Source organism: Pezoporus flaviventris, unplaced genomic scaffold (assembly GCF_033815535.1).
Source record: "Pezoporus flaviventris isolate CSIRO_AGI_PZ_B2104156 unplaced genomic scaffold, CSIRO_AGI_Pfla_v1 ptg000005l, whole genome shotgun sequence".
Taxonomy (NCBI): Eukaryota; Metazoa; Chordata; class Aves; order Psittaciformes; family Psittacidae; genus Pezoporus; species Pezoporus flaviventris.
In genome coordinates, this window is record NW_026892553.1 from 3901914 (window position 1) to 3929820 (window position 27907).

The following is a 27907-nucleotide window of genomic DNA, read 5'->3' on the forward strand; positions in this document are numbered from 1 at the left end:
TAGAGAAGGTGGATGTTTAAAGTGTGAAGGTGAATTCCTGAATGCTCATCCTTACAAACTGGTAATGAAGTCTGGAGAAAATATTCTTCAGTCATGCAAGGTTTTGCTGCACTTGGAAGAGTAGTTTTCATGGGTTGTCATAAATGTGCTGTCTAAGAAGCTTCAGTTATCTCAAAACACTGCGTCATGTCGTCTCCTGGAAGAAAACTCCTGTCCAAACCAGTGTGTGTATTCAAAATGCTGTAATCTTTGGACAAATTTCTCAAGCTTTTTTGGCTTTCTGCTTCAGGCTGAGTGTTTTATTTCATGTTTCATACTGTGATAACAGATACTGAACAAATGTTTGGCATACTTGATATCTGAAATGTGAGCTATAGTTGTACTTTGGCAGTTCTTTTGGTACTGATTCTGTATTCCAGAGGCAAAAACTGTATTGGGTTTGCATGGGAAGTTTTTGATAGCAGGGAGGCTGCAGGGGTGGCTTCTGTGAGAAGCTGCCAGAAGCTTCCCCCAGGTCTGATAGAGCCAGTGCCAGCCAGCCCCAACAGAAACCCACCACTGGCCAGGGCTGAGCCTATCAGTGGCAGTGGTAGCACCTCTGGGCTAACAAATGTAAGAAGAGGGGATGGGGGGAACCTGCTGTGCAACAGCAGGCAGGAGAGAGGGGTGAGAATACTTGAAAGAGCCCTGCAGACCTAAGGGCAGTGCAGGAGGAGGAAGGAGATGCCTCAGGTGCCAGAGCAGAGGTTCCCCTGCAGCTTGTCGTTCATTGTAGAATCATGGGAAAACTCTGACTGTATTCTTCCTGCTCTGGAGGCTAAATTAGGTGACCTTGCTCAAAGCAAACCTGGTTTTGAGCACCTGTAGTTGGTTATCTAATAGTTGCAGACTAAAATGGCATTGGAAAAGTATCTTCTTGCTGTAGGAATACAATTAAAACTTTGTGGAAATGCTCCATATTGAGTGCTTATAATTATCATACTGCTTACCTCAGGATGCAGCACATACATCACAGACTTGCAGCAGGTTATTTTCTTGGCATATGTTCAGCTCCAAATAGCACTTGTGGGAGTTGGTATACTCCCTAAAACAGTGTGCCTCAGGGAATACTTTCCCATGGAGAACGTGACTTTCTGTTTTGGGATATGTACAAAATGCCAGGGGCTGTTTCTTATTCCTGCCAAGCTTCAGACTGAACAGCGTCTTGAGTTTTAATAATGCTTGAGAGCTATTTCCTATGAATGGATCTCCTCACTTTAATTATTGTGCTAGGGTGTTGGAACCATGTGTGCTTTATCCTTGCTTACTCCCACTTTTTTAAGCTGATGGTATTTTAGTGCAATACTGCAAAGGAGATGGCTTACTGACATTCTCAAGTCTAGTCAGGGGGTTACTTTAACAAGATACTTGAGGTTAGAAATTGTTAGCTTGCTGCTGAGTAACCTCCAGAGTGACTGTGGGTAAAATCAATTGCTGGAGAAAGCAATAACTAAATTTGCATGTGTCAGGGGAAGGAAAAAGCTTTATGCTACTGCTGAAGACTTCCTCCCTTCCCGAAGCAAATAGTACTTAACTATTTACACAGCTTCCATTGAAAGTATCACTTCACTCACAAGTTTTAGGTGGCTGATATCCCTCCTTTTTTGGAAAAGGAATAGCTGGATTACCTGTTTTCATTTGTCTTTACTAAGGCACTGTCTGCTGCACTTGTATGTGTACTTACCATATTCTGCTGAGGTGTTTGTAGTACTGAACATCTCGGGCACAATACTCATTGAGACAGTTTCTTTGAAAAACTTTTTATCGTCTGGAGGTCAATAGAGACAAAATACAGAAGAAATTATTATAAGAGCTTAGACATCAGCTTCTGTTTGAAATAAAAATGTAGAGTTCATTTCCTTTCCCTCTGCACCCCCTTTCTCTAGAACTCATCAGATTCATTTTGCCTTTCCTATTACTGATAAAATGTTCATACTTCAGTAAAACCTGTTGGGTTTTCAGTGTTTTCTGTAAAGATCTTACCTATGGTCCTTTTAGCAAAGTCTTGGCATGGGCTCAGAATTTTAAGGTAGCAAGTCTCTGACAAGTGTGACTTAACTCCCAGGGGATGCAAACCAAATATAACAGTTCTCAGGATAATGTAATGTTCTAGCCTCTAGATGTAATCTCTCTAATGTGAGGGGATGAAATCTATTCTAATCAAGTTTAAGTATCTAATTCCAGTGTCTGTGTGTGCTAGTAGTTAGAATGATTTCTTAACACTAGCCTCCAGCTGTCTTTCCCAGGATTTTAAAGGCAATAAAATACATTCAGACCTCTTTTTCTTTTCTCCCTGTGGGAAGTGGCTTTTGTTATTCTCCATATTGCTATAAGGTCCTTTTTTCATAGCAAGTGGCTTTTGTTATTCTCCATATTGCTATAAGGTCCTTTTTTCATAGCAAAGTGCACCTTGCTGTGAAGCACCTCACTTGAAATTGCAGGTGATATGAGAAGACCCTGAGCTCTTGCTAGCACACAGCCAGTACATTAGTAGATGAACTGAAGAGGCTGACCCTGGGGGCTACTCTATCTGCCGAAGTTAAGCTTGTGAGTTCCTGAGAGCTCCCACTAAATACCCAACTTTTATCAGCTTTAGGGATTTCTGTACCCATGTGGATAAAAGCAAAGGGCCTCCCAACTCATCCCAATGCTGTGTTTTGGAAGTGCCTCTGACTTACAGGGTTAGCACAGCTGCTTTGTCTTTGTTGCTTTCTTGTTTAACTTGGCTCTTTTCAGTGCCACTTTCTCAACTTTGATTACCTGAGGCTGGAGAGTAGCTTTTAGTTAGTATTGAGCAATATAGAGAAAATGCTGCCCATAGTGCTATTTTCAGGTATTAAAATGCACACAGAGTATGCTGATGCTACAGGCATAAACAAATGATAAACCAGCTTTAACTAGAAGAACCTTGGAGCTATGATACTTGGTCCAAGAACTGAAGGAGAATGGAGTTGATAATCGCCTCCACCACAAAAAATCCCCCAGACACCCACCAAGCCTTAAGTGAGTTGGGTCTTGTTCTGACAGTTAAGAGGGCGTGTGCTTCTTCAGATAACATCTTAATGCAATATCACTGTGCACAGTCTCTATTCTCTCTAGCATGTATGCTTGCTTAATGTTTGGTATTAATTTAGTGCTTCCAGTAGTTTCAACATAGAGCACAGTGGAGTTGGGTTAATCTGAAATGCTATTTCATTTTGCTTCTCCTTCCTCAGAGGAAGTGGATTTCTGGTTTTGTGTGGTCTGCTTCATGCACTTGATGCATGAAGGTGCAGTTGCCAGTGACAAGTGACTGATATCGATTAACAGGACACAGGGGTTGAGACTTCCTTTGTTGCATGTTGCATGGATAAAGGTGAGGAACATGAGGTTTTTCTGGAGCCTGTATCTTTATTCCACCCTTAACCAGGAAAGGTTTAAAAACAGGCTGCTGGAATGACTGGTGTTGACTCTAATACCTGGCCTGCAAGCCTAGCTGAGGCTTACAAGTTTAGCTGAGTTAGGTCTAGGTATGTGTTACATGTGGACGTGGTTATAGAAAGTGGCAATATCTAACACCTGTCACTCAGGAGAGGTCCTAAATGACTAGTAAATCTTGACCTGTAATGAGTACCATATGGTGGTACTTACTTGCAGCTGGAAAAAATCAGGAAGCCTCAAGAGGCTGGTGATTAGAGACTCATGTGTAAAATTCAGTTAATGCTGTCTTCTTGAAAAGCCAAGTGGCTTACAGTGTGCTGCCATTGCCTGGATGTCAGGTACTCCAGGCTTGTTTCTCAGTGCCAGGAATGCATAACCAGGCAGGATGGAGGCATACTTGAAACAAACCATTTCTCTAATCTGCTGTGTACTTAAAGGGTTTCCTTATGGTATGTATAAAAGCTGGAGGATGGCTTGCATTGAGTTCTGCATTTAGAACTGAAATGAGCAGTAGTGTAGACTGCCTACAGACGTGGCGTAAAACTTGTCCATCCCCAAAGTCTCCCATTCCAAAACTGAAAAGCCAATCAGAGTTATGTTTAGGGGTTTCTCTATTAATGCTGCCTATTTAGGGGTCATGCAGGTGCTGCAATGCCTGCTGAAGAGGGAGATATGTTTGGCTTATGTCAGTTCATGAACCTGGGGAGAAAGTGGGCCAAGACCTCCCTTGTAATTTATGTTCTGTTTTCAGTGCTTTTTGTTTCATTGTTTACCAAAAGGAGTACTTGCCATATCTAAACATCGATGCTTTTTAAGGTGCTGTCTCTGGATGGCTGCATAAAGGTAATACACATGCTGAATTGCTATTAAAGGAAACTTTTGAAAATTCCCACTCCATCATGTAGTGGAATGTTTGGGAATTTGTGTTCATCAGGACAGGAGTGAAAGTACTTGGTTTGTCAGTTCTCTTCAATTTTAGCTTTGAAATGCTTGTGAGAAGGGCCCTGGAGCATGTTATGATTATCTTGCTTTCTGTCTCACCCAGTGAAATATACTGAAGTCCATTCTTCATCTTGTAAGGCACAGATGTTAATGGTTCTCAGAAGTGGTGAGAACTGCCCATGTCCTTTTCCTTGCGTGTGGTTGAGGGCCAGGCTGGCAGCGCTCAGTGCAGTAGAGTGGCAACAATCATTTCCAAAGATGGAAAGCTTCATAGAAAATGAGACTGAGCTATTGTGAGTTGCAAGGTCTAATTTTGCTCCTTCTACAGCCTGCTTAAAGCTTCTTCACGTCTTAGGGTTCTCAGTCTTCACCTTCTTAAAGCCCGGTATGGAGAAAGAGCAAGGTCTGGGATTGCAGGGAAGCTGACTGGATGTCCAGCTGGGCTCTTGCAGCGTGTCCTTTTCTCAGGTTCAGGAATCTGGTACAGGAAGACGCTGTCAGGCTGCAATACCCCCTCTTCCAGGGGGATAACTTATCTGCAGGTTTGCTTGTTGCTTTCACCTCAGTTGTTAAAGGGATGTGGGAACCTCTAACTTCTACAAGGCTAAACTGTTTCTGTGTAAGCCTCTTCCTGATGACTTGCAGCCTTTCTGCAGCTTCCTGGGGATGAGTCCTTCCTTTCTTTTCCTGTTTCTAGAAACCCTGTTCAGCAGTTCAGGCATTTGTAATAGTTGCCCTTCCACTCCCCTTGTTTGCCTGCGAGTCTTTTGTGCAGTAGCTGCTGCATGGCAGGTCACTGCACTGCCAGAATCTATCTGTAGGTGAGTGCTTATGTAGGTCTTTCCTCTGAACCTTTCTTAGGAGCTTCCAGAAAAGGAGAGGGATTGATCCTGTGATGCTTTCAGGTTTATGGGGGGAAAAAAATCTTTATGGGCCAATGGTTGCTGTTTGGGGATGAAAGTTAAACAAACTTTGGGAGGCTCAGTAAAGAGATTGAGTCTGAAAGTTGTGCTTTGACTAGGTCAGCTGGTTTAAGTTGGCAGCAAGTATTGCCTTGTGTTTTAATTAGAAACTGCTGTGAAAGATAACCTGTACAGAGAACAGTGTGTTAAAAATGATGGCTCAGTTTAAAGCAGTAAAATTGCATATAATTTTCTGCCTGTACTTTGTACTAAAAATTCAACCCTTTTTAGAAAAGAGCTCACCTCTGTTTCTTGTGGCACTATTTTTAGTGTGGATGTGATTGTTCAGAGTTTTACATTTTTTTGAAGGTAGTTATTCCAACCAAATCATAGTAGCTGTATTTGAAGATAGTTTATTGATCCGTAAGCTTTCTGTATAATTGGAAAACTTGTTTGGGATGTGGGAACTACATTTAGTGGGTCTCCTATGTTTCATGTTACTGCAGTAGACTAAATAGCAAACAACCTAGTGCCGTCCCTTAAAAGGAAAGAAGGGTTGTTTAGCCATCACGTGTCTCAATGTTTTTAACCTGCCTGGTTGTGTTCTCATTCACAGTGGCCAGAACTGTGGCTACTACAGGTAAGAGCTTCCTCTGCAAGTCTGAACAGATCTTGTGTTGTGCAGACTTCAAAGAAAGATAGTGCCTCGAGGTGTAACAGGTTAAATTACATGTCAGAAGTTCCCTTTCTTTAAAAAAAGGGTCAAAAACTTCTGCAGATGTGTTTTAACTCTTATTTTTTAGACCATGAAACTCTTTCTCTTAGTATATTTAGCTAGGTAAATGGAGAGAAATTATTACTTAATCTTCTAATTCTGATTCTGCTATAGCAATGCTGCTGCTTATAAATACATCAGTGAGAAAATGATGGCCATTTGGATTATGGAGCTGTGATGGGTTTGCTGCCATAGTTGACTTCACATAGATATTTGAGACGTTAGCTGCAGACTTGTACTCTTGTTAAGCCTAAAGAGCGTGTATGTGAAATCATAATTAGAACTCACAATAGTAGCTTTAACTCTGCTTGTCAAATCCCCACAAAACCTTTTGTTTCTTGGTTATATTCATGTCCAGGCAAGTGAAAGGAAACTCAACTTGCTGAAGATAAATGGATGAAATCTTTGACCTGGATGAGTAGTAAATCCTTAACTAGATAACTCTGCAGGTGTTTTGTTACACAGATCTTGGCAAGCTAATAAATGTATGTTCTTCAGGACTATCACCAAAATAAAGCTTAACCTTTGCCTGCTTGCAACTGAAAGGCTGAATTTCTTTTCAATTATAAATAGAGGTATGAATAATTGAATTAGGGTTAAGGTTCCAGTAGAAACAGTATTGTAGTCTTCTGGGCAAAGATATTTGTAACAGATGCTTTTATATGTGTTGAATTCACTGTTTTTAATCAAAGTGAATTTCTAACAGCAGAGTCAGTCTTTATATTGACAGTTATCCAATATTTGTGTTCCCTTTTTTTCTCTACTGTTAAAACATTGTATTCCTGACTGTATAAGCTGTCATGTTTGAATGCAGAAGGTGATGTTAGCAGCAGACTTCAAAACCACAGATTTTAGCCTATATAACGCTATTGTTGTATCTCTTTTCCCTCCTCCTCTTTGTCAATAAAAACCTGGTGATGTTGATGCATGCTGTGCAAGAGCTTGAAGGGTTTGATGTACCTGTACTGCTTTTGACACCGGCCTTCATGGTTTGATATGACAGAATGCAGGACTTGGTGTTTTATTCAGCTTTTTTCTTTTCTTTACTCTCCAAAGAAATGAGTACTGTTAATTTTGTTACCTGATGAGCTTGCTGACAAGAATAGCTGGTTGTGTGAAGCTGGTAAATACTGAAGAGAGAGGCTTGAGGTGCTTGATAATGAATCTAAAACTTACTAATAAGAGCAAGTGCTCTTTGTATTAGCTTTTTATAATACTTGGAAGGAAAGGATAAAATAGTCTGAAAGTAACAGGATCTATACAACCCCCTGCCCTGTGTCTTACAGGAAGGAATCTGTTTAGTCCACATCTATGCAGCAGTTGAGGTTATACCTTTGAATAACAATAATTCACTGCCTGAGTAGCTGTACCGAAAAGCCTGCTGCAATTAGTAGAATGACTTGAGCACTTCAGCCCTGCAGAAGCGCTTCTGTTACCTGTATCTCTGAGAAAGTGTATGGGATTGAACTGAAAGTGTCAGGTTCAAGTACTGTTAGGAGAGACGGACTGTTTTCCCTTCACAGTTTTAGCAAATCCCAAGTATCCGTTCTCTCCAGCAATAGCATTCATCTACTTGATGGTTTTAAAAAGTATTTTGTCAGATGCTGTTGTGAATGGCAGCTGGGATTTGGAGAGGGGGTGGAATATGCTAAAATTGCCTTGTCACTGACAACTGTAGGCCTGATGAGAAAGGAGGGGAATGTGCCCAATGCATGAAGCAGGCTCTTAGCCAAAACAAGCCGAAGTTAGCCTCAAAATTTATCCATTTCACTGAGCTGACTATAACAAATCTATGGCCAAGAATAAGAAGTGACTTTGATTTCAAATGTGTACTTTTTTTCTTCAAATCAAAAAAAAAACACAAGCCCCCATTCTGTTGGTGGCATAAAGCAGTCTTCCTCAGTCCATGTAAGATACAAAAGACTGAGCTTGTTCTGAAAGATTTATCCTTTGACCAGTAAACCAATACCATCTTGCCTTTTATATACTAATGAAAAGAACTTGCTCTCCACACAGACTCAATGGGGTAGAGGCTGTCAGGAAAATCCAGTGAAAGGATTAGCTAAACTCAAATAGATTAATTAGACCCCTTGATTGTGTCTTACTATGCAAAAGTCACAGCAAAGGAAATGGCAATGATAGTGAGTTCATCTTTACAGGTACATGGAGCGGGAGGCAACAGGGTTACGCTGGTAAGAAACTAACCTGAGCAGTTTCAGTCTTGTTCTCAGAAGCTGCCTTGATTCCTTATCCATCTTCATGTAGTTGAAAACTATGTGGAGACTGACCAGCTCTTTATGATCAAGCCACAACTCACTATTACATTCAATATATTTTCCTCATCTTCCCTGTCACATAAGACACTGTGTCTTTCTGGCCAGAGCTAGGAATTGCACTATTACAGAAGGCTTCTGCTGCCTACTTCAAGGCAGGTGACTTGTTCTGTTCCCCAACCTGTAACAAATGTACCTAGTGTAACTCTGAGTTCCACTGACGTTTGAACTCATTTAGTTTTCCGTGTCTGAAAATACAGTAAGTTGCCTAATTTTCAGAACTAGTAATGGTTAAACTGTTACTAAGGGAAAACAACTGATTGTCACCATCTGTATCTTGCTTTTAATATAGATGTATTTTTTTCTCCTGTGCTTGAAATGTTGTACTGATTGTATCTGCTTGCTTTTATTGAGGCGTAGATAACTTATTGCTTATGTGCAGGAGAAATTCCAAGTGTTGCTATGCGTAGTATGGAGCCTGGATTTTCTTTGTATTAATGTGCAATACAGAACTTGTGACATCAGACATCTGTAGCCTGTGGCTGCTGAGTGGCTTTCAAACTTGTACTGGCTTGTTATGTGCTATGCAGCCTCCTGTAGCACAATTTTTGCACTTGCTTTCCCAAGTGAAAAAGGCCTTGAGATTATGAAAAGTCTAAACAAGAAGCAAGTTTTCACTTAGAATAGGTCATTAAGCTTATTTTTTGCTGTGCCAACATGTTTTAGTTTTTATGCTGTATTGCATTATGACCTGTACGAAGCATGAATTGTTCTTGGTATAGGACAAATTCTCAGGGTTTTTCCTCTTCAAACTGTTTAGTTACCTAAAAACCTTAATTTGGTGGGGAGACAAGCTGATGCAAATAAGAAACACAATCTGCCAAATACAGCTTTAGTACAGGAAGATAAGTGCTAAAGGAATACTTCTTGATAAGCTTGTGCGTGAGTAGATCTTCCCAGGATTTAAGCCAAAAATTGCTACCATTTGATTACACTGGGTATTTGTAAAGTTTTCTGATTACAGAATTGTTTTAGCTTCCGTTCACTGTTGTCTGGGAAAGACCATGTTGTTCCCTTCGTGCAAGTAATGCATCTGAACCTGGTATCCAAGCCATCTGTCCAAAAGGGTTCAGTGACTACACCTGACTTTTCAAGACAGGCTGGCTGTGTATGTTAAGAGACTGCTCAAAGAGCAAGAGATCCAGTCTGAATATATAAATGACTTTGGAATAGTCAAGGCTTAAAAAAAAGAATCTACATTGGTTACATCAAAGTACACTTTTTCTTTAAGCTACAAATAGAATAAGGAAGAGAAGCACTTCCTTCAAAAACTGTCTCTTTGTCAGCCCTTTGAAATCAGCAACAGTCAGTGCCTGATTCTAAGCAAGGTGACTTCTCTTTGCTTTATTTTGGGATCCCCAGAGCCGAGAGATTAGGTGTATGGGGAAGTGCTGAGACTTGAGAGAAACGGGCTTCAGGGGAGGAGGTGAATCTTACGGCTGTTGTCTCACTGTTTATGAGGGTGTGGGAAAGATGGAGCCAGAGACCCTCCTCATCCTGCATAGGGTAAGAGACAATAGATACAAAGGGAATCATGGTGAGATTTTTGGGGGTGAATGAAGATATTCAGGCACCAAATCAAGGTCCTGGAGAGGCTGTGGGATCTCTACCATTGTAGTTATTCAACATGCTTCTTTTTCTTCCTCTTCACACCAACAGTTCTCTTGTACCTGAAAACTCAGGATCTCTATTAGGAACCTTCTCTGAAAGCTGTGAGGAAGATTAAATGAGTCTGTTCTGTAACCTAAATAAAGCCTTCTTATGCTGTGTTGGATCTCGATCCTGCTTTCCATGTGTGTTATTTTAGCCTATGTGTGTTTTACCACTGCACAGCTTTTGGAGGCTTTTAATGAATACTCATTTATTTTTCTTCCCCCCCCTGCCTCTTGGAGGCAGCAGAGGTTTTCATGTACCTCTCATACACTACCCTTGTGATCAAGAAACCAGGGCTGCTGCACAGTGGTCTAGGTAACCTGCTATTGTTTTGTGTTAGGCTTGTACTGTGAGGCAAGGGAATACTGCGTGTAGCTAAGGTTAATCCCTTTTAAATGAAGCTTTGTTAACAAGATTAATCCTAAAACTGGTTCACAAGGACCATGCTTTTTTAAAATTCACTTTTAAAAGTGAAAAGGATCTGATGCCGTATTTGCAGGATAACTTGGCTTGGAAGGGGATTGGGTCTAACCAAACACACTGCTCCGAACAAGGTCAGTTAGGAGGTCAGGCTAGGTTACTCAGGGCTTTGTCCAGTCTGATCTTTGAAAATATGAACTGTCTAATGAAGTTCAATTTCACATTAGGAAATGGCTTAATAAACCCCTGTTAACTAAGAATTTTGAGTTTCCACATACATTAAATAAAGAAACGGATTAAAAAAAAAGCCATATGAAAGATTTGGAGAGATGCCCTACTCACGTCATACCACTATTCCTGTACTTAAAGCTCTGCCTTTTGCTATGAAATGCTTTAGTTCATCCTGGGTTTATGTAGTCCAGGTAAATTAAGCTATTTCTATGTGTCCACTGTGATGCTTATTGGTGTGTTTAGGCCAAGAGCCAGGACATTCCTAATGCCAGGCAGGTGATGGGTCATGTATCTTAATGCTTCTGTGATAATGAAGACCAGAATTCAAGTGTGGGTGTGCTTTAGCTCTGACACACCAACTGGTTTCCTGCTTGATTGAAGCTTTGTACATGATGTCCTCTGTGGATTACTGGAGGGGAGGACCCCAAATGCTTTTCAAACTTTTAAGTACACCTATATTTTTTTTTTTTTAGTACAGTGTTCACCAGTCCTCAGAACAAGTTAAACCCTGAAGTATTTCTGGTAGTGGATCTTGTAATGTGGTTCATGGGTTTTAACTATAAAGTAGTTTGGAAAATGGTCATATGTAATATGTAGAGACATTGAGGAAGACAAATGGGAAGTCTCACTTGTGCAAACTCCTCTGTTCATCTCTGAATTGACATGGAGCTCTAATGAGTTGTCCCATGTTGGCATGGGGAAGGAATATAAAGTAAGCAGATGTGGTATGGAGAAGTTACCTAACTTGGATCTTCTCTGTGAATTAAGCTTCTCTGTCCCTGTCCTCTGACCCTTTAATATTTGGCTGTCATTCCCCTTGTACTTAGAGACTGTTGTAGCAGACTGGTCATGCATTGTAATGGAATGTGAATGCAGCTAGATAAAATCTAGAGTCTTTAAAAAAAACCTTTTCTCAATGACTGAGCTGTGGAGGGAAGAATTAATGGAATAGTAAGGATTTTTCCAGTAACTATCACAAGCATAAGGTTCAGGCTTGGTTAAACTCTTGTGCAAAACCTGACATCTACTGGTGGAACCGCAATTTTACTCTCCTTAGTGTGAAGGCATGTGCTTGAAGAGCCTATTTTATCAAAGTTCTGGCCCTTTTTGGCCATAGGTGTGTTGCATTGTGCCCTACAGTAAGCAGTGTTTAAACGTAAGTTTAAAAGTCTAAAATTTGTCAAAACTGCAATATGCTTACACGCAAGCATAGCCATTAATGAAGGTAATTGTACCTTGCTAATTGTATCTGCTTTGAACACCGTGTACAATGGATAGATGACACTTTGTAGGCTTGTATTTTAGGCTAACTTTTGCAATAGTATTAAAAACTTAATATGGCTTTATGTTTAGTAAAAACATGTAATGTTTTTCTTGTGTCTTTAAAGGCTTGCCATGGATGTACATCTTTATCCAAATGCGATTGCAGTGGAGTAAAAGGTGAAAAGGTAAATATGCTTTTTTTTCTTTATTTTTTTCTTGCTGGTAGACCAACACATACCACTGAGCCGTGTGTCAGCTTCATATAACTGAACCTTATAGATAATAGCTGTTGTTTCTTCCTCATGTCTTATTTTCTTTGACTGTAATGTAGGCATGCATCAAAGAGCATAGCTCTCATAAGGACTTCAAATATTGGGTCAGACCAGCTGGCCCATCTGATGATATACAGAATTTCATATAATTTTCTCAAGAATGGGAAATAATGGCACAAGTCCTTCCAGCTATGTGGAAGGACTAACCAGAAAAGCGACAAATTCTAGTAAAAAGGAATGAATTCCTATTTACTGTCAAGGCCTGACTGCCCTAAATATTGTGGACAAGCTAAGGTGTGGATTGTACAGTAATGGGTATACTAGTAATGCTTCAGTGGCAATATAAAACCAGAGTGAGTTTGAGTTGCTTTCCCATTTTCTTTGCCTTTGAGGCTTAAAAGTAAAGTGCTCTAAACTTTCAATTTCTTACCTTCTAACTTGTATGGCTGTATACAAAGATGAGTGCTCTTGCTGTCTAGATGTTCTGCTAGACTGTGGAAGTGACACAATTCAGATATAGCTTTCCCAACATACATAGTTGCCACCCAAGTTAGTAGCTAGTTAGTGGCCAAACACATATTGTTGGAGTAAACCCCTGCAAAACAACCCTGTGTGGTTCATTCAGTCCTACAGGCTGGTTTGGGCTGCCCTAAGACCAACAGATGCATGCTGACATCTTGGAGCTTTCCTGCTTCCATAGAGCTTTGACTTCCAGTCTCACTGCCTGAGCTCAGTGTATCTGTGCAGTACTTGATTTTTCTATCACCATTATTTCTTATTGTTTTGCAGTTTTTTCCCTTGAGTAAATGGCATATGCCCAGCATTTCTTTTTAGCTGCAGTGCTGTGTAGATACATGGCTTAGTACTTGCTTGAATTGAGCCTTTCTGAAGCGTGGAAGACTAGTTGTAAGTAAATTGTGGTTAGATAGTTTCCATGTAACTGTTGTTGTCATGGGGAATCAATGTGATGTGGTCCCTGCAAGGGGAACAGACTGCCTGAAACATTTCCACTCTCAACCTTGTAAACAGTTTGCTTGAGTTACAAAGCAGTCTTCTTAAAGATGTGAACTGATAGCTAAGAGTTTGATAAGCCTGTCTTATCAAACCACTTACCCTCTCTTAGCAAGGTTCTAGAAGGGCTTCAGTGCTCTAGATTAATTTCTGACACATTTCAAAGGCGATTTTTGACATTGCGTAAACAAGTGTAACCTCAAATGACTGTAAGTATGCAAAGTAACCAGTTGCTGCATTGGCGCTGTAATGTGCTGACACAGGATTTTACTATTGGCTGAGGTTAAACAAGGCAGATGTCCAAAATTCAGAGTAATTCTTGGTGCCACACCTGCCATCCAGGTAGCTCCAGACACATGAGGTCATTCCTTGGCATTTACTTGCTTTTGGTTCAAGTATATTCCTGATTTACATAGCTGGTGAAGGACAGTATCCCCTCAATAGCAAACTTTGAGTTAGATTTGTTTAGCCAAAATGGGCACCTGGTTCATGTGTTCCTACAGGATCTTCTAACGCAGGTGGCAGAATCGGATATATCCTAACACCAGTCACAGGACTATTCTGGGTTTAGTTTGAAGGCACTGAAGCCTTAGGCTTACGTTGCCAATACACTCACAGCAGGTACAACTTTGAAGACCCTTTCTGTATTTCAAAGTTGGCCTTTTTCTGGACTAGTCACAGCTGTTCTGTGAATTTATGGGTATTGTCTGGCTGATGTGGATAAGGAAAATGTAGAAGTGAATCTTCTGGCTTTCTAAATAACATAAGTAACTTTCTCTCAGTGAGTCAGCTTTCTCTTTATACAGCTGTTGCACATACAGGGACCATGACCCACTGGATATACTCTAGTCCTTCAGTGTCATTTAATGAAATCAAGTCACCTTTCTCTGGTAAAGAATATCTTGGGACTGTTTGGAGTCAGAGAGAGCTTTTTGTCCAAGTACAGTCAACAGCTGGAGCATATGAGCCTTGCTCAAGATCAGGCTCTCCAGTGCAATCAGGTATTGTGGGTCTTGTTTCTACCCCTCCAGACTGTCCTAGCTAATTGTTAGCTGCACAGGAGAAACTCTTCCACATTTAGTTTCCAACCTCTGCTGGCCTTTTCTGGAGGGAATTATAGCAAATCTAGAGCAGGAGAGTGGAAAGCCTGGTACCTTTTTGTGGAAATGAAGTGGGGAAGGAAGAGAAGGCTTCCAGTAAAACAAGCATCACATCTGCATCTGCCTGGAACGTTCTTAAGTGGCTGCAGATTGATCAAAATGTAATCTTTTTATAAAATAAAGAATAATTAAAAAAAGAAACCAAACCACAAAGGAAACCAGCTTCACCTGCAGTAAGACTGCTTGCTCTTTTCTTTTGTATGCCCAAGTCCCCTTAAGGATGGGAGTATGGGTCTGAGACTCGCACTTATTAAATGGATAAATATAAGGCAAGTTTCTATCCTTAGAATAAAAATCTTAAGGATGGATTTGGGAACTGTGACTCATTTTCCATCTCAGTCAAGGTAAACGCAGCATGATCCTGAGGAATGCCAGAGGTTTTATTGTGGGTGGGTTTTTCAAACCGTCCTTCTGAAGCTTGTTGTAGGTAGTCATGTACATTATGTAAAGGAACAATGGAAAGCAAAGCCCATAGTTCTTAAGTATGATGTGTTGCTAGTGGAACTCGTTTGATCATATGTGCACACACCCCATTATGTTAGCTGCCCTGTAATTACAAAGCCCTCAGCATTTTGATGCATTGATGGATTCAGCAGTTGAGCTCTGGAGAACACAGGAGTTCTCTGTCATGCACATCCATGAGGTTTTTTCTTACAAATTCTTTGGTTTTATTTTATATTTTTTTTAACAGCCTTAACTTTCTAGAGTCTTGTAGTACAAGACATCAAGGGCTCCCTTAAGATGAATAGGTTGATCCATCACAGTGTACCACTTATACATTTGATGTAAGCTGTCTTCAACCCAGCTTTCTTGTAAATATTAGCTTTATTCCTGCTGAGTGTAAACTGCTGCTACAACAACATGTTTCAGGCTTTTGCTTTGTACTTGACACTTCACATTTGGTGTTTCTGCTTCCTTCTGCAATGACCTCTGAACAAGGAGTGAAACTCTATAGCTCCTTACCTGGTTGGTGTATGAAGAGCCTTAGACAAGCAGTTGTTTAGATAACCTCTTCTCTCTGATTTTCCTATTGAAAGTGTGACAATGTACTTCTAGAACTACCAGAAGTCAGGTGTATGGAACCTGTTTCTGTACTGGGAAGACAAGAGCAGCCTTGTCAAATGCATTCAGCTGAGCCCTGCGCTTCTGTTCCAATGTGTTTTACTTCTAGCCTGAAACCAGCTTCTGCATCCAAACCACTGTTCACTTACATTAAATCAACTAAGAAGTGCTGCTTTGTTCAGCTTAGCAGAGCCTAATATGTTCCTTTTGAGCTTCAGAAGTAGCCTTTTTCCTAAGCATCCTAGCATTCTATTCAGGATATCCAAATTTTAACAGATCACATAAAGTAATACAAACTGAACTGTAACAGGAAAAGTACTTGGTTTTGGGAGCCACGGCTCTCATTTAACTGCTCTCATTCTGCCAGTGACACTTGTTTAACTTTGTCTCTGCCATGAGCCCCTGCAGCATCAGTAGCATGTTATCTGTTGGAGAATCAAAAGCGCAGTAAGTTGGTAAAATTAAAACGTGTCTAAAGTGGTATAATGAAGAAATGTGAGGAGTTTACTGGAGAAGTCAGGAAAAATTGGTTGCACTGGGAGCCAGTGTGCTGTTACTCACAACAAGCTGCTCAGTAGTGAACTGAATCTGGTGAGAATATTAAAACTGAAGTAAATTATTAAGCTGCTACATACTGTTGCTTGTAGGAATTGCTCTCACTTTGCAACTGCAGGAGAAGTGTATAATTGCTTTTCACTTAAGGAACTGGATGATGGTCGGGCTTTAAATAAAGATTGTTTGGCACTTCTGAGATTAACCTCCTTTAATGCTTAAAAGCTAGTTAATGAGTAAAAACTAGCTAAAGGAATAAACACAGTAGACACTGCACATGGAGCAATGTCAAAGACAAACCAGTGAAACTTGTAGATTACTGGGCTGCTTTTACCTCAGCTGAAAACAAGATTCCAAGATGCTGATAAGATCAGCTCTTCTGAGACTGGGAGGAGGTGGTGGTACTGAATCTCGGCTGCTCTAGCTGATGAAGACTGAGAGCCATGGGCCACAGCAAGCAAGCTGCATGCATCTTAGTCACCAAGAGGGCTTGTGCCCCAGGATTACTGTGGTTTTGCTTTAAAGTGGTGATATGTGCTGCTGCTGGAATAAGCTTTCTTACCTTAGCTTAGGTGTTCCTATTTCTCCTTGAGACTTATGTGTAGCAATGTTCAGAGGTGTCAGTGATCTTGCTGAAAACAAGTTTTGTTGTAAGCTAGGTTATTTTTCAGCTTGATGAGTTTCTTCATACAAGTTGTGTTGGAGCACAACATGTGCTGTAAGGTAGCTTGCTCAAGGAAGGACCGTACTTTTCACAGTACCTAAGAACGATTCTACCTCAAAATAACTGCAAATGCATGATACTGGTTTTTAAGAGCAGGACTATTGGGCTCTATTCATTCAAATTGAGTTAAAATGATTAATAAGCTGTTATTTAGTTTTTATGTATGGTTTGTCCATAGCCTTTTAGAAGAGAATTTCAGAAGGTTCTGAGTTTACTGGGTTTGTTGATGACAATGTAAGGGTTGCAACTCAACTGGGTTGTAAGCTCCTAATATACAATCTCATACAAGCTTGGTGCCTGGGATTCTGTGAAGAACAGCTTGGACTATCTGAGCTCTGAAGGCATTTGAGATACTTTGCCTTTGTAAGCAGATACAAGAAATCCATGCCCCTTAGAAAGGAAGAATTTCATATTCTTGGACTTTCTGAATATATGTTCTTGGAGCTTGAAGTCTAAGAAAATTGTGTCCTTAAGATCCCTATTGCCTTCTGCTTAATGTACAGACATTCGTATGAGTCTAGTTTTAAGTAGCCACCCATAGTTAACTCTTTAGACTCTGTGATGTTCATTGTTTTTGTAGGGAGGGCAGGAAGCAGTATGTGCCTCTATTGCCAGATGTTACAGCCAGGTTCTTGCATGTATTTAGGCATTGAAATGGGCTGTCCAGCTACAGCTTTCCTGAATGTTTTTTTGATCCCTTTTTAAAGTCTCTATTTTTTATGGGTATGCCCCAATAGTGCAAATATCCTGGTTTCTCTCCCCATAATGTCTGTTCATAAGCATTGAAGTTTCAGCAAGAAATTCTAAAAACTTAAATTACTTGTATATGCTTTAAATCCCCGTCTATCCCTGGTTTCTTAAATACTTGTGACCTATTATTAGAGTACGTGGAACTATGCCAAGTTTTAGTGTATCTGTGTTTAATTGGCTGTATCTTGCTGCTGCCTAAAGCATAATTTTAGGGTGTTTCCCAACCCTTTTTTTCTTTCTACCCCCAAGCAGCAGTCATGTTCAAGCTTATAAGATGACAGTTTTGCCACATCTGTGTAGTTGATTGAGGGCACTTGCTTTGCCAGCTACTCTGGATTTATCACTAAATGAGATCGGAATCTGACTCCTCACCCATTCCCCAAGGAAATGATGGTTTATGGCTGCTGCATCTTTATTTTGCTATGGAAATTATCCTGTAATTTCAGGAGTAGAAGATGGATGAGATCAGAGCTGACCTAAACCTTTCCTGTTCATGTTTCTCTGTATTTTCTAGTCTGAAACAAAAAGTTATCCAGACTTTCTCAGTTCTTTCTATGCAAGCAGAACTGGCCAGTGACTGTCAGTCTTTGCATCTGCAAGAAAATACACTGCATGTTCCCCAGGGAAGTAAATCTCACTATACCCTAAATAATACCATTTTTGAAATGTCTTTCCAGTTTCAGTATGTTTTTGCAAGGCAGCAGGCAGTTTTTCCTGGTATATTTGTATCCCCTGAATCCTCATGAAAACAGGATGGTATATGCAAGGTGTACAATAGGAAAATGCTTGGAGGCAGAAGCAATGTCTGACAACCATTCTCACTTATGGACTTCTTATACACCATTGGAGTAGAAGGTGATGAAACAATCCTCCCCAGTATCATCCATATTCCAGAGAGCTGGATCACCTTGCTTTCTCCCCTTACCCAGCTTGCCCACATTTTTCTCCAACCACTTTTTTTGATCAAAAGTAGCTATTAGAGTGCAGCTACTCCTTCTGTAATTAGTTTGATACAGTTCCCTTGGGAAGTGTCTGGTGTAATCTCTCAGCTGTCCCCAGGCATAGTCCTTCCAATCATCTGTTCACTCTTGGGTGTAATTTGCTGGTAAAATCCATTGAAGTTGCCCTGGAAACAGTTTCCTCAGGCAAATCTCTCATTGTTGCTGCTCACTTTCAAAGTGGGCTTGGAAAATACTTGGAGTTTCAATAGTGCAGTTTAGGAGCATGGTCTGTTGCCTTCCTGTATGTCTCTTGCTTAACTGTTTGGCTTCAGGTTTCACTTTGAAGGCCTTGGCTTCCCAGTTCTGTGACTGCTCAGAGAGGAGACCTCAAAGTATCTGTGTTTTAGAGAACAGTTCTGAAGCCTTAGATGACACCCAAGGCCAGCCCTGTGCTAAAACTCTGTTCTAGTAACTATGTGCAGATATTCCTTTCTCTAACAAAAGTGTGAAGTGTGACCAAGTTGAGATTAGCAGGCATTGAGTAGCCCAGCTAGCCCCTGACACGACTGACATGCCTCTTGTAACACAGGTGTGTTTCCTAAGTGTGCAAAATCAGTTCTTGCCAGCGCTTGCTCCAGAGTCTGGCTCTGTCTAATGTTCTTTCTTGTCTGGCACTCCCAAATTCCTTATTCTCTCTCTTCAGGGGCACACTAACCCTTTCATATCCTGGACTGACAGAGTAGTACTCCTCCCCAGTCTTGCTTTTTCAGATGAGTTAGCACACCAGCTGTGCTCCATGTGGTTTGCATGGCAGGGTTTGGGGGTGGGGGGCTACAGGGATGGCTTCCCCCAGATCTGAAAGAGCCCATGCCAGCCAGCTCCAAGATGGACCCACTGCTGGCCAAGGCTGAGCCCATCAGCAGCAATGGGATAACACAAGAAGAGGAAAAAGTGCAGCAGCAATTGCAGCCAGAGCGAGGAGTGGGAGAAACAACTTTGCAGACCCCAATGTTAGTGCAGAAGGAGGGAGGAGGTTCTCCAGGCACGAGAGCAGAGGTTCCCCTGCAGCCTATGGTGCAGCCCATGATGAATCAGGCTGTGTCCCTGCAGCCCATGGAAGTCCATGTGGGAGCAGATCTCCACCTGCGGCCCAGGGAGGACCCCACACCAGTGCAGAGGGATACCTGAAGGATCCTGTGAGCCTGTGCTGGAGCAGGCTCCTGGCAGGACCTAGGAGCAGAAGTGATGAGCCCACACTGGAGCGGGTTTGCTGCAGGACTGGTGACCCTGTGGGGGACCTATGCTGGAGCAGGGTCACGGAGGGACACACACTGGAGCTGTTCATGGAGGACCCCACGCTGGAGCAGGGGAGGAGTGTGAAGAGGAGGGAGCAGCAGAGACAGCGTGTGATGAATTCACCACAACCCTTGTTCCCTGTTCCCCTGCACCATTTTGGGGAGAAAGAAGGGAAACTGGGAGTGCAGTTGACCCCAGGAAGCAGGGAGTGGTGGGAGAGAGGTGTTTCAAGATTTGGGGTTTATTTCTCATTACCCAGCTTTGACTTTTGACTGGTGATAAATTAAATTGATTTCCCTGAGTCCAGTTGGCCTGTGATGGTAATTGGTGAGTGATCTCCATTATTATATCATTATAATGTCATTATATCAACCCTTGGGTTTTTCGTTCTATTTTCTGTGTCCAGCTGAAGAAGGGAGTGATAGAGTGGCTTGGTGGTGACCTGGTGTCTAGCCAGGGTCAACCCACCACAGTACAGCTTGCACTTGGTGTGCAAGAGCCGGTCTGGACACTGCCTGTCAACCTAGCCTCAACTTATTGTGCCATTTCAGCATTTCCCCAGGGGACAAAAGCTGTCTGTCCTGTGTAAGAGAGCAGTATGTGACCTACAGTACAAGAGGAGTATGTTTAGATTTAATTAATAGGAAGCCAACTTTAGCAGACCAGTTAATGAGCAGTCTATTTCTATCCAAGGAATCCTTCTGAGTATCACTGTATGGTTAGGACTAAGTAGAGTGCAACTGTACAGCTGCCTGTCTCATAAGCAGTTATATGGACTGGTTGATGTAACAGAGCTGTAGGAAAAACCTGTTTATGCAGTTGAAGAGTGTACCATAAAGTAGATACGTGTAAAAAACGTGTATTCTGATACTTATAACTTTACTGATTGAAACCTTAATATTTACTGGTTTTGGGGGGAATCTATGAAATATGAGGAATAAAAGTAAGTATCTTAGGAACTTTCAGCTATGCATATTTTGAAACTGCAGGTAAGTGACATTGTTGACTGACACTGACAAGTTAGAGGGTAGCATACCATATCTGTTACATTGTTGATGGGTTACCATGGCTCATCATTGTGTAAATATTTAGCAAAATATGGTTGCTAATTGAAGGCTTATGATTTTAGGAGGTGGCAGATAAAAGAAATAAAAATGTTATTTCTTTGCTGTCTTGTGTGTGTCTCACTTGGTTTATATTGTAAGTGCTGTGGGCTGGAACACTGTTTGTGTTCTATATTTGTACAGTGCTTAGCCTACAGCCCAGGCCCAGGATCTTAGTTGCTTTTACATTGTCACAGAATGGTTTGGGTTGGAAGGGACCTTAAAGCTCATTCAGTTCCAGCCCCTTGCTATGGGCAGGAACACCTTCCACTAGATTAGGTTGCTTCAAGCTCTGTCCAGTCTAGCCTCAAATGCTGCCAGGAGTGGGGCAGCCCCTCTGTTAGTTGACAGACATTCTCCCTTGTCCTCTCCTTTTGTCAAAAGCCTCCCTCCAGATATTTTATAAGCCCCTTTAGGCCCTGGGAGCTGCTCTAAGGTCTTCATGGAGCTTTGTCCAAGCTAAAAAAAAACCCAGCTCTCTCAGCCTGTCTCCAGTGCAGAGCTGCTCCAGCCCTCAGAGCATCTCATGGCCTCCTCTGGACTTGTTTCAGTTGGGGTCTTGCCAGAATGGATTAGAGGGGGAGAATCCCCCCCTCTCCATCTGCTGATCATGCTGCTGGCAATGCAGCCCAGGCTTTCTGGGCTGCAAGTGTACATGGCCAGATCACATTGAGCTTCTTGTCAAGCAACACCCCCAAGTACTTCTTCTCAGGGCTGCTCCAAGTCCAGTCTCTGCCCAGCCTATGTTTGTGCTTGGGATTGCCCTGACTCAGGTGTAGGGCCTTGTACTTAGCCTTGTTGAACTTCATGAAGTTGGCATTGGCCCACCTCTCAAGCATGGTCCCTCTGGGTGGCATCGCTTCCCTCCAGCGTGTTGACTGCATCAAGCTTGCTGTCATCAGCAAACTTGCTGAGGTTAATCCCACTGTCTTATGTTGCCAACAAAGATGCTGAACAGTACCACTTCCAATACCAACCCCTGAAGGGCACCACTCATCACTGATCTCCACTTAGACATTGACCCATTGACTACAACTCTGAGTGTGACCATCCAGCCCATTCATTATCCACCAAGTGGTCCAGCCATCAAATCCATGTCCATCTAATTTAGAGACAAGGATGTCATGCGGGACAGTGACAAATGCTTTGCACAAGTCCAGGTAGCTGGTGTTGATCACTTTTCCCTTATCCACCAGTGCTGTAGCCCATCATAGAAGGCCACCACATGTATCAGGCATAATCTGCCCTTTGTAAAGCTATGGTGGCTGTCACCCATAACCTCCTTATTTTTCTTACACCTCAGCATGGTTTCCCAGAGCATCTGCTTTACAATCTTGCAACTGTGAAATAATAAACAACAATCATGGTATATCAGCAATCTACATCCTTCTGAGAGCTTTTATAGGTATTGCAGCAGGGGGGAGTTTTCAGGAGAGACTTGTTAAAATAAGGCTGTGTTTTTATAGGAAGGGGGAGAGTTCTATGTGTTTAAGCAGCACAGGAGAAACAGATGGTTGAATTATTGTGGTAAATGGGTGGCTTAAATAATGCATAAACATCCTATGAAGCCTGTGTAAGTGGTCCAATTAAAGGCAGTGTATGTGTATGTTCAGGAATCTCTGTAGCTAAGCAGGGGAAATGTTTAATCGCTGTGTTAGGTTTTTTTGCCTGCATCAAAAGGAGCGTGACCAGCAGGTTGAAGGAGGTGATCCTGCCCCTCTACTCTGCTCTCGTGAGACCTCACTTGGAGCATTGTGTGCAGTTCTGGTGTCTTCAACATAAAAAGGACATGGAGCTGTTGGAACAAGTCCAGAGGAGGCCACAAGGATGATCAGGGGCTGGAGCACCTCCTGTATGGAGACAGGCTGAGAAAGTTGGGGCTGTTCAGGCTGGAGAAGAGAAGGCTGCATGGAGACCTCATAGCAGCTTCCAGTATCTGAAGGGGGCCTATAGGGATGCTGGAGAGGGACTCTTCATTAGGGACTGTAGTGATAGGACAAGGGGTAATGGGTTAAAACTTAAACAGGGGAAGTTTAGATTGGATAGAAGGAGGAAATTCTTTACTGTTAGGGTGGTGAGGCACTGGAATGGGTTGCCCAAGGAAGTTGTAAGTGCTCCATCCCTGGCAGTGTTCAGGGCCAGGCTGGACAGAGCCTTGGGTGACCTGGTTTAGTGTGAGGTGTCCTTGCCCATAGTTGTGTGGTCGGAACTGGATGATCTGAATGTCCTTTCCAACCCTAACTATTCTGTGATGAGTTCCTACAGAAAACCAGAAAGATAATGTGCTTTCCGAATATTTCAGTCATAACTTGAACTTTTGTCCTGTTACACCTCTACTGTCTCTTACTCCTTTTGTAGGGTGAAAGGGGATTTCCAGGCTTGGAAGGACAGCCAGGTTTGCCTGGATTTCCAGGACCAGAAGGACCACCTGGTCCAAGAGGCTCGAAGGTAAGTCCCTATTCACTTGAACAGCATGAAAATACTGGGTAGTGTTAGTTTGCTTGTGGTGCTGATCCTAAATCATTCCAGCACTCCTGATTACCATTGACTTAATAGTCAAAATCTTCAGATATTGGAGTATGACACAGGGTTTTGGTTGGTTTTCATAGTCAACCATAGGGAAAAGATTTCCTTTCAGTTTCTTATTCTTTACATGAACGTGCTAGCAAACACTAAACATGCCCTTGCATCCTTTCAGTAGGCACTGCAGGTTGAGGTGAAAGAACAGGTTTGGCCTGGTACTGTAATGTAGTTTTATTAGTCCCTGCATAGTGCACTCCATCACTTGGCTTACTGATAAGAGTGCTATTGGGCTGTCAGTTCTTAGTGATAAGAGTGCTATTGGGCTGTCAGTTCTTACTGATAAGAGTGCTATTGGGCTGTCAGTTCTTACTGATAAAGAGTGATATTGGGCTGTCAGTTGCCTGCAGGGGTCCCACCACATGGGTAAACTGAAATTTGCACCTGGTGGCATTCCTGGGCTGGCTTTGGAGAGGCAATGCAAATTAAGGTCTCACAGGCAGTGCACACAGCTGAGGAATGAATGCTCCCTGCTTTCCTTGCAGGGCTTCAGTTTTTATTTGTTACTGAATTACATTGTTACACTCAGGTGGTACAATACAGCATTAAAATGTTGGAAAGCCTTCCTCTCATTGTATTTATGTTCAATACATACAAGATTATCCAGGATCTGCCATTTCTTTTGCAAATACAGTCTAAACTAAGAGAAGCGCATCAAAAAGGAGCAACGAGAAAATAGGTAGGTGACAAGAAAAAAATGAAAGTCTATGCTGAAAGAAAAGATTAATTAGATGTAACAAGAGTGAAACAGAGGGGTCCTGGACTAGAAACTTTGATTATATTTTTATTCCCTAAATGCCTTCTCAAGAAAAGTTCAGCGTTGGAATACAAAATAATGATACAGTGTGATTTACATTTACTCTTGTACATCTCGTTTTGCCCACAAGAGGTCACTGTAGGATATTTGACCAAAGCACACGACAGGTACCTGGTGATGGGCAATCTTAAATTGCTTTAATTTTTTAAAACACATTTCCTGTAACTCTGGTTTGTCAGCTGTAAGGAATACTTTTCCGTTCGAAGTCATTGCCCAAATAAGATAACTCTGAACCTTGTTACTCAAGAAATAACAACTGACACGACTCTTAGTGCACTTACTATAAACATGGAGAAGAAAGTTTGTGCTTCCAGTTTACTTTGATAGAAAGGCAGACTGCAAACTTGAGTGTGGTTTTTGTTTTGGTGTTGTTGGTTTTTCTTTCAGGGTGATGATGGACTGCCAGGCCCTGTTGGACCCAAAGGAATCAGAGTAAGTATCGGTGCAGTTTTAGGGGGATATATTGGAATAATAGATAAAGACTGTGAGGCACTGAATGGGTCCTCACAGAAGTCGTGATTTACTGGGGGCAAAAATTAACTTCAATCTGAAGAGTAATGTTCCTACTAGATAGGAGAGATTGTGTTACTTTTTATAAGTAATGTAAAATTGCATACGATCTTACATAAACTCATTAGGGGGAGTAGCCCCAATACTTATTTCCCCTGTTTTACTGTGCAAGACATAAAGAAGTGCATGTGACTTTGCCTCAAATTTATTCTGAAGCAGACACAGTGTATGTAGGGTCAGTATGGGAAAGGCTGATTTGTCTGCAAATGCTTTAGGCTTTGTGCCTTTGCTTTTTCTTTTTGTCAGAACCCTCAGCTGGTGACATTCAATGCACCTGACTTCATTAGGGAACATCCGTTTTCCATACTAAGAGTGTTCATTTATTTTCTCTGTATGTCTTGATACTATTACTTTAGCTGTTCTGCACTTTCTTCTCTATGTTTTTGTGGGTATTTCCCTGAAAGAAGGGGAAGAACCTTGATGGCTGTGCAGCATGGCATTTTTTTTACATGTGATTCAGATGTTTCTCTTTATTTAGATATGCACAAGTAGGTTACATTGAGTAAAACCTTGGTAAATCCTTTTGCACATCTGTTAGTACCATACTGCTTAAAACATATGTGGCTAATTTCCTTATAGGGACCGCCAGGACTTCCAGGATTTCCAGGAACACCAGGACTTCCTGTGAGTAGGAATGGGTTGTATAGCTATGAATCTGTTTCCTTTTGTCTTTCAGGCCCAGAAGAGCATCTTACAAGCTAACTCTTCTTTTCTATTTTCCACTTTAAAGGGATTACCAGGACAGGATGGGCCACCAGGACCTCAGGGTATCCCGGGATGCAATGGAACAAAGGTGGAACCCCTTTAAAATTCTTAACAGTGCACCAATAAGATGATAAAGAGCTCTTGTTCTGGCTGTAGCGATAGATTTAGTTTATTATGTGCAGCAGTACTTGCTGTTACTGACTAGTGCAGGTAGATCCAAGATGATTCAGACTTGCACCCATATGTGAGAGAAGGGGTCACCGGCTGGTACTTAAAGCACAAGTTTTCTCAGAAATGGCCAGCACCAAGGCACAACATTTATCCTATACAGTCAGTGTAGTTAAATTCTTTGTTGTAACCCTTAATTTTATAGCTAACAATTGAGAGTAGTCTGACAGGAAGATTATATATTGCATCTCATTGTAGAGATGTAGACTCACTGACAGGGAAAACCCCTTACATAACAGTGGCACTTTTAATTATTAATTTTTAATAATATTGCATTGAAAATACTGATTCTGTATGCTTGTTGGAAGGAGTCTTTCATCCTAATATGTTGCTTAACTTCACATTGTGATCCTTCCATAAGAGAAGCTGATCTTCTCTAGCACTGTGTGTGTTTTCTATCTCTGTAGTATTTTGCCTGGAAGCATGTGAAAATAACTGAATGTGGGAAGTTCTGTTTCAGTCTGTGTGATTTAACAAACTATTTATCCTATAGCTTGTTGCAATATCATTTGCTACCCTGGAGTCATAAGCTAACAAGGAAACCGGACTTTTCAGTCAAAATTGGTTTATCTGTTTTTGTTACGTTTTGCTTTGGTTTTGGCTAAATGTTTTCTTCATCCCTAAGGGAGAGCGTGGATTCCCAGGCAGTCCAGGTTTTCCTGGTTTACAAGGGCCTCCTGTAAGTAAAATGTTTCTCATTCAGCTGTATAATATCAGCCTCTTTTTGCGGTTGTTCTTTTAATAAGTAAGAATACATTAATTTCTTTATGGTTAATCAGCATATTTTAGATGTCCAATAAAAGTGAGCTTTTTTGCTGCATGCTGTGGTAAAGCTAATAAAAAGCCCTTTGAATCTTCACATGCTGAGATGCTTTGCCACCTGCAGAAAATACAAATACATGCATCTGTGTCAGGGAAGAAAGATCTTGATAGTCTCATCCGGTACCTCTAAGAGTCTCACTGGTGATTAATGGGGCAGAAAAAAAAGGACACTGTAGGGTGTTATCATTATAAAACACAGGGATATACAGCAAAGTGACTGTCAGAACCAAAGTACAGACAGAAAGAAATGTAGTAGACAGGACAGATAATAGGAGATAATTAAGAAACAAACTGCTAAGAAATGGAAATGTGGTCCCTTTAATGCTCTAATTTTTTCCACTTAATTCTCAAGTTCATAAAAAATGTGTTTTCTCCTGTTCCATGTCTTTTTTTAGGCTCTTTAATGCTTTCCTCATGGTCTAGATCTGATTAGTGGTTTGCAAATAGCATACCAATGATTTATTTCTATTGATCTTTCTTTTCTTTTTTGTTTCCTTTAAACAAAGGGACCCCCTGGTCTGCCAGGTATGAAGGTAAGCGTTCTGTACTCACACAATGAAGTACTAACCTGGCTCAGGTATGCAGTATGGCATAGGTAACCTGCTTGTTTCCATGCAAGACCATGCGCATCCACTGGAATCTGGAGTGACATTCTGCAGCACTTCTAGGCCACCCCAGTGCAACTGACTGTAAATTCTGCAGTAGCTTTACTCGGTTTGGGTCAAAAGTAGCAGACTTTTCTGAAGCTGGTTTCCTTGGGAGTGTGATGGACAGTGCCTGATTGTGTTGTGGGGCATCATCAAGTTATCAAAATTCCCATGAACCCCGAAATGCACCAGTAGTCTACCTGTGTATGCTCAAGAATGCTACCAGAGACTAAGCAGTAATAACTTAAAATATCCAGTTAAGAGTGCAACATCTTATGTTCCTTTTGAAAATGTGCTTCCTACTGTGTAGATTACTACGTGGATGGCTCTTTTTCTCCTAATATAAATAGGTTTATAATCTGATTTTGGACCTTTAGGAACCCTTTTATTTTTTAAGGGTTTTTTATTGCATCCTTGACCTGTTTGAGCATTGGCCAAAACATCAGTTTGGGTTCAAAACTGTTTGAAAGGGAAATTGACCCACAGAATTATTCCAATAAACTCTTGAGAGGGCAGCATAACCCTAGTACTGGCAAGCTGAATTGGTTTTCTCAGCTCCTTTTCTTCCCAGTTGTTTTAAAGATATTCATATTAAAAGGCAAGCCAATCAGAACATATACTTTTAAAACTAAGTTATTGCCCATAATCAGTAACAAACTGTGCTTTAACATAGAACATGAAGCACAACT

General features: G+C 41.4%; 1 protein-coding gene across 4 annotated transcripts in view; it reads left to right on the plus strand.

Annotated features, from left to right (window-relative positions):
* Positions 1–27907, plus strand: part of COL4A5 (collagen type IV alpha 5 chain) — a 77428-nt gene that overhangs the window by 7979 nt on the left and 41542 nt on the right. For 3 of the 4 annotated variants that reach the window (XR_009741924.1, XM_061445711.1, XM_061445709.1), the window contains exons 2-8: positions 12104–12163; positions 23208–23297; positions 24634–24678; positions 25396–25440; positions 25547–25609; positions 26375–26428; positions 27078–27104. Coding sequence is in view for 3 of the 4 variants with exons in the window: in XM_061445711.1 (XP_061301695.1) it covers positions 12104–12163; positions 23208–23297; positions 24634–24678; positions 25396–25440; positions 25547–25609; positions 26375–26428; positions 27078–27104 (384 nt within the window). In the remaining variant the exon portion in view is untranslated. Of the gene's footprint in view, positions 1–4248; positions 4303–12103; positions 12164–23207; positions 23298–24633; positions 24679–25395; positions 25441–25546; positions 25610–26374; positions 26429–27077; positions 27105–27907 lie in introns of those variants that run through there. The other variant, XM_061445710.1, reaches the window with a different exon arrangement.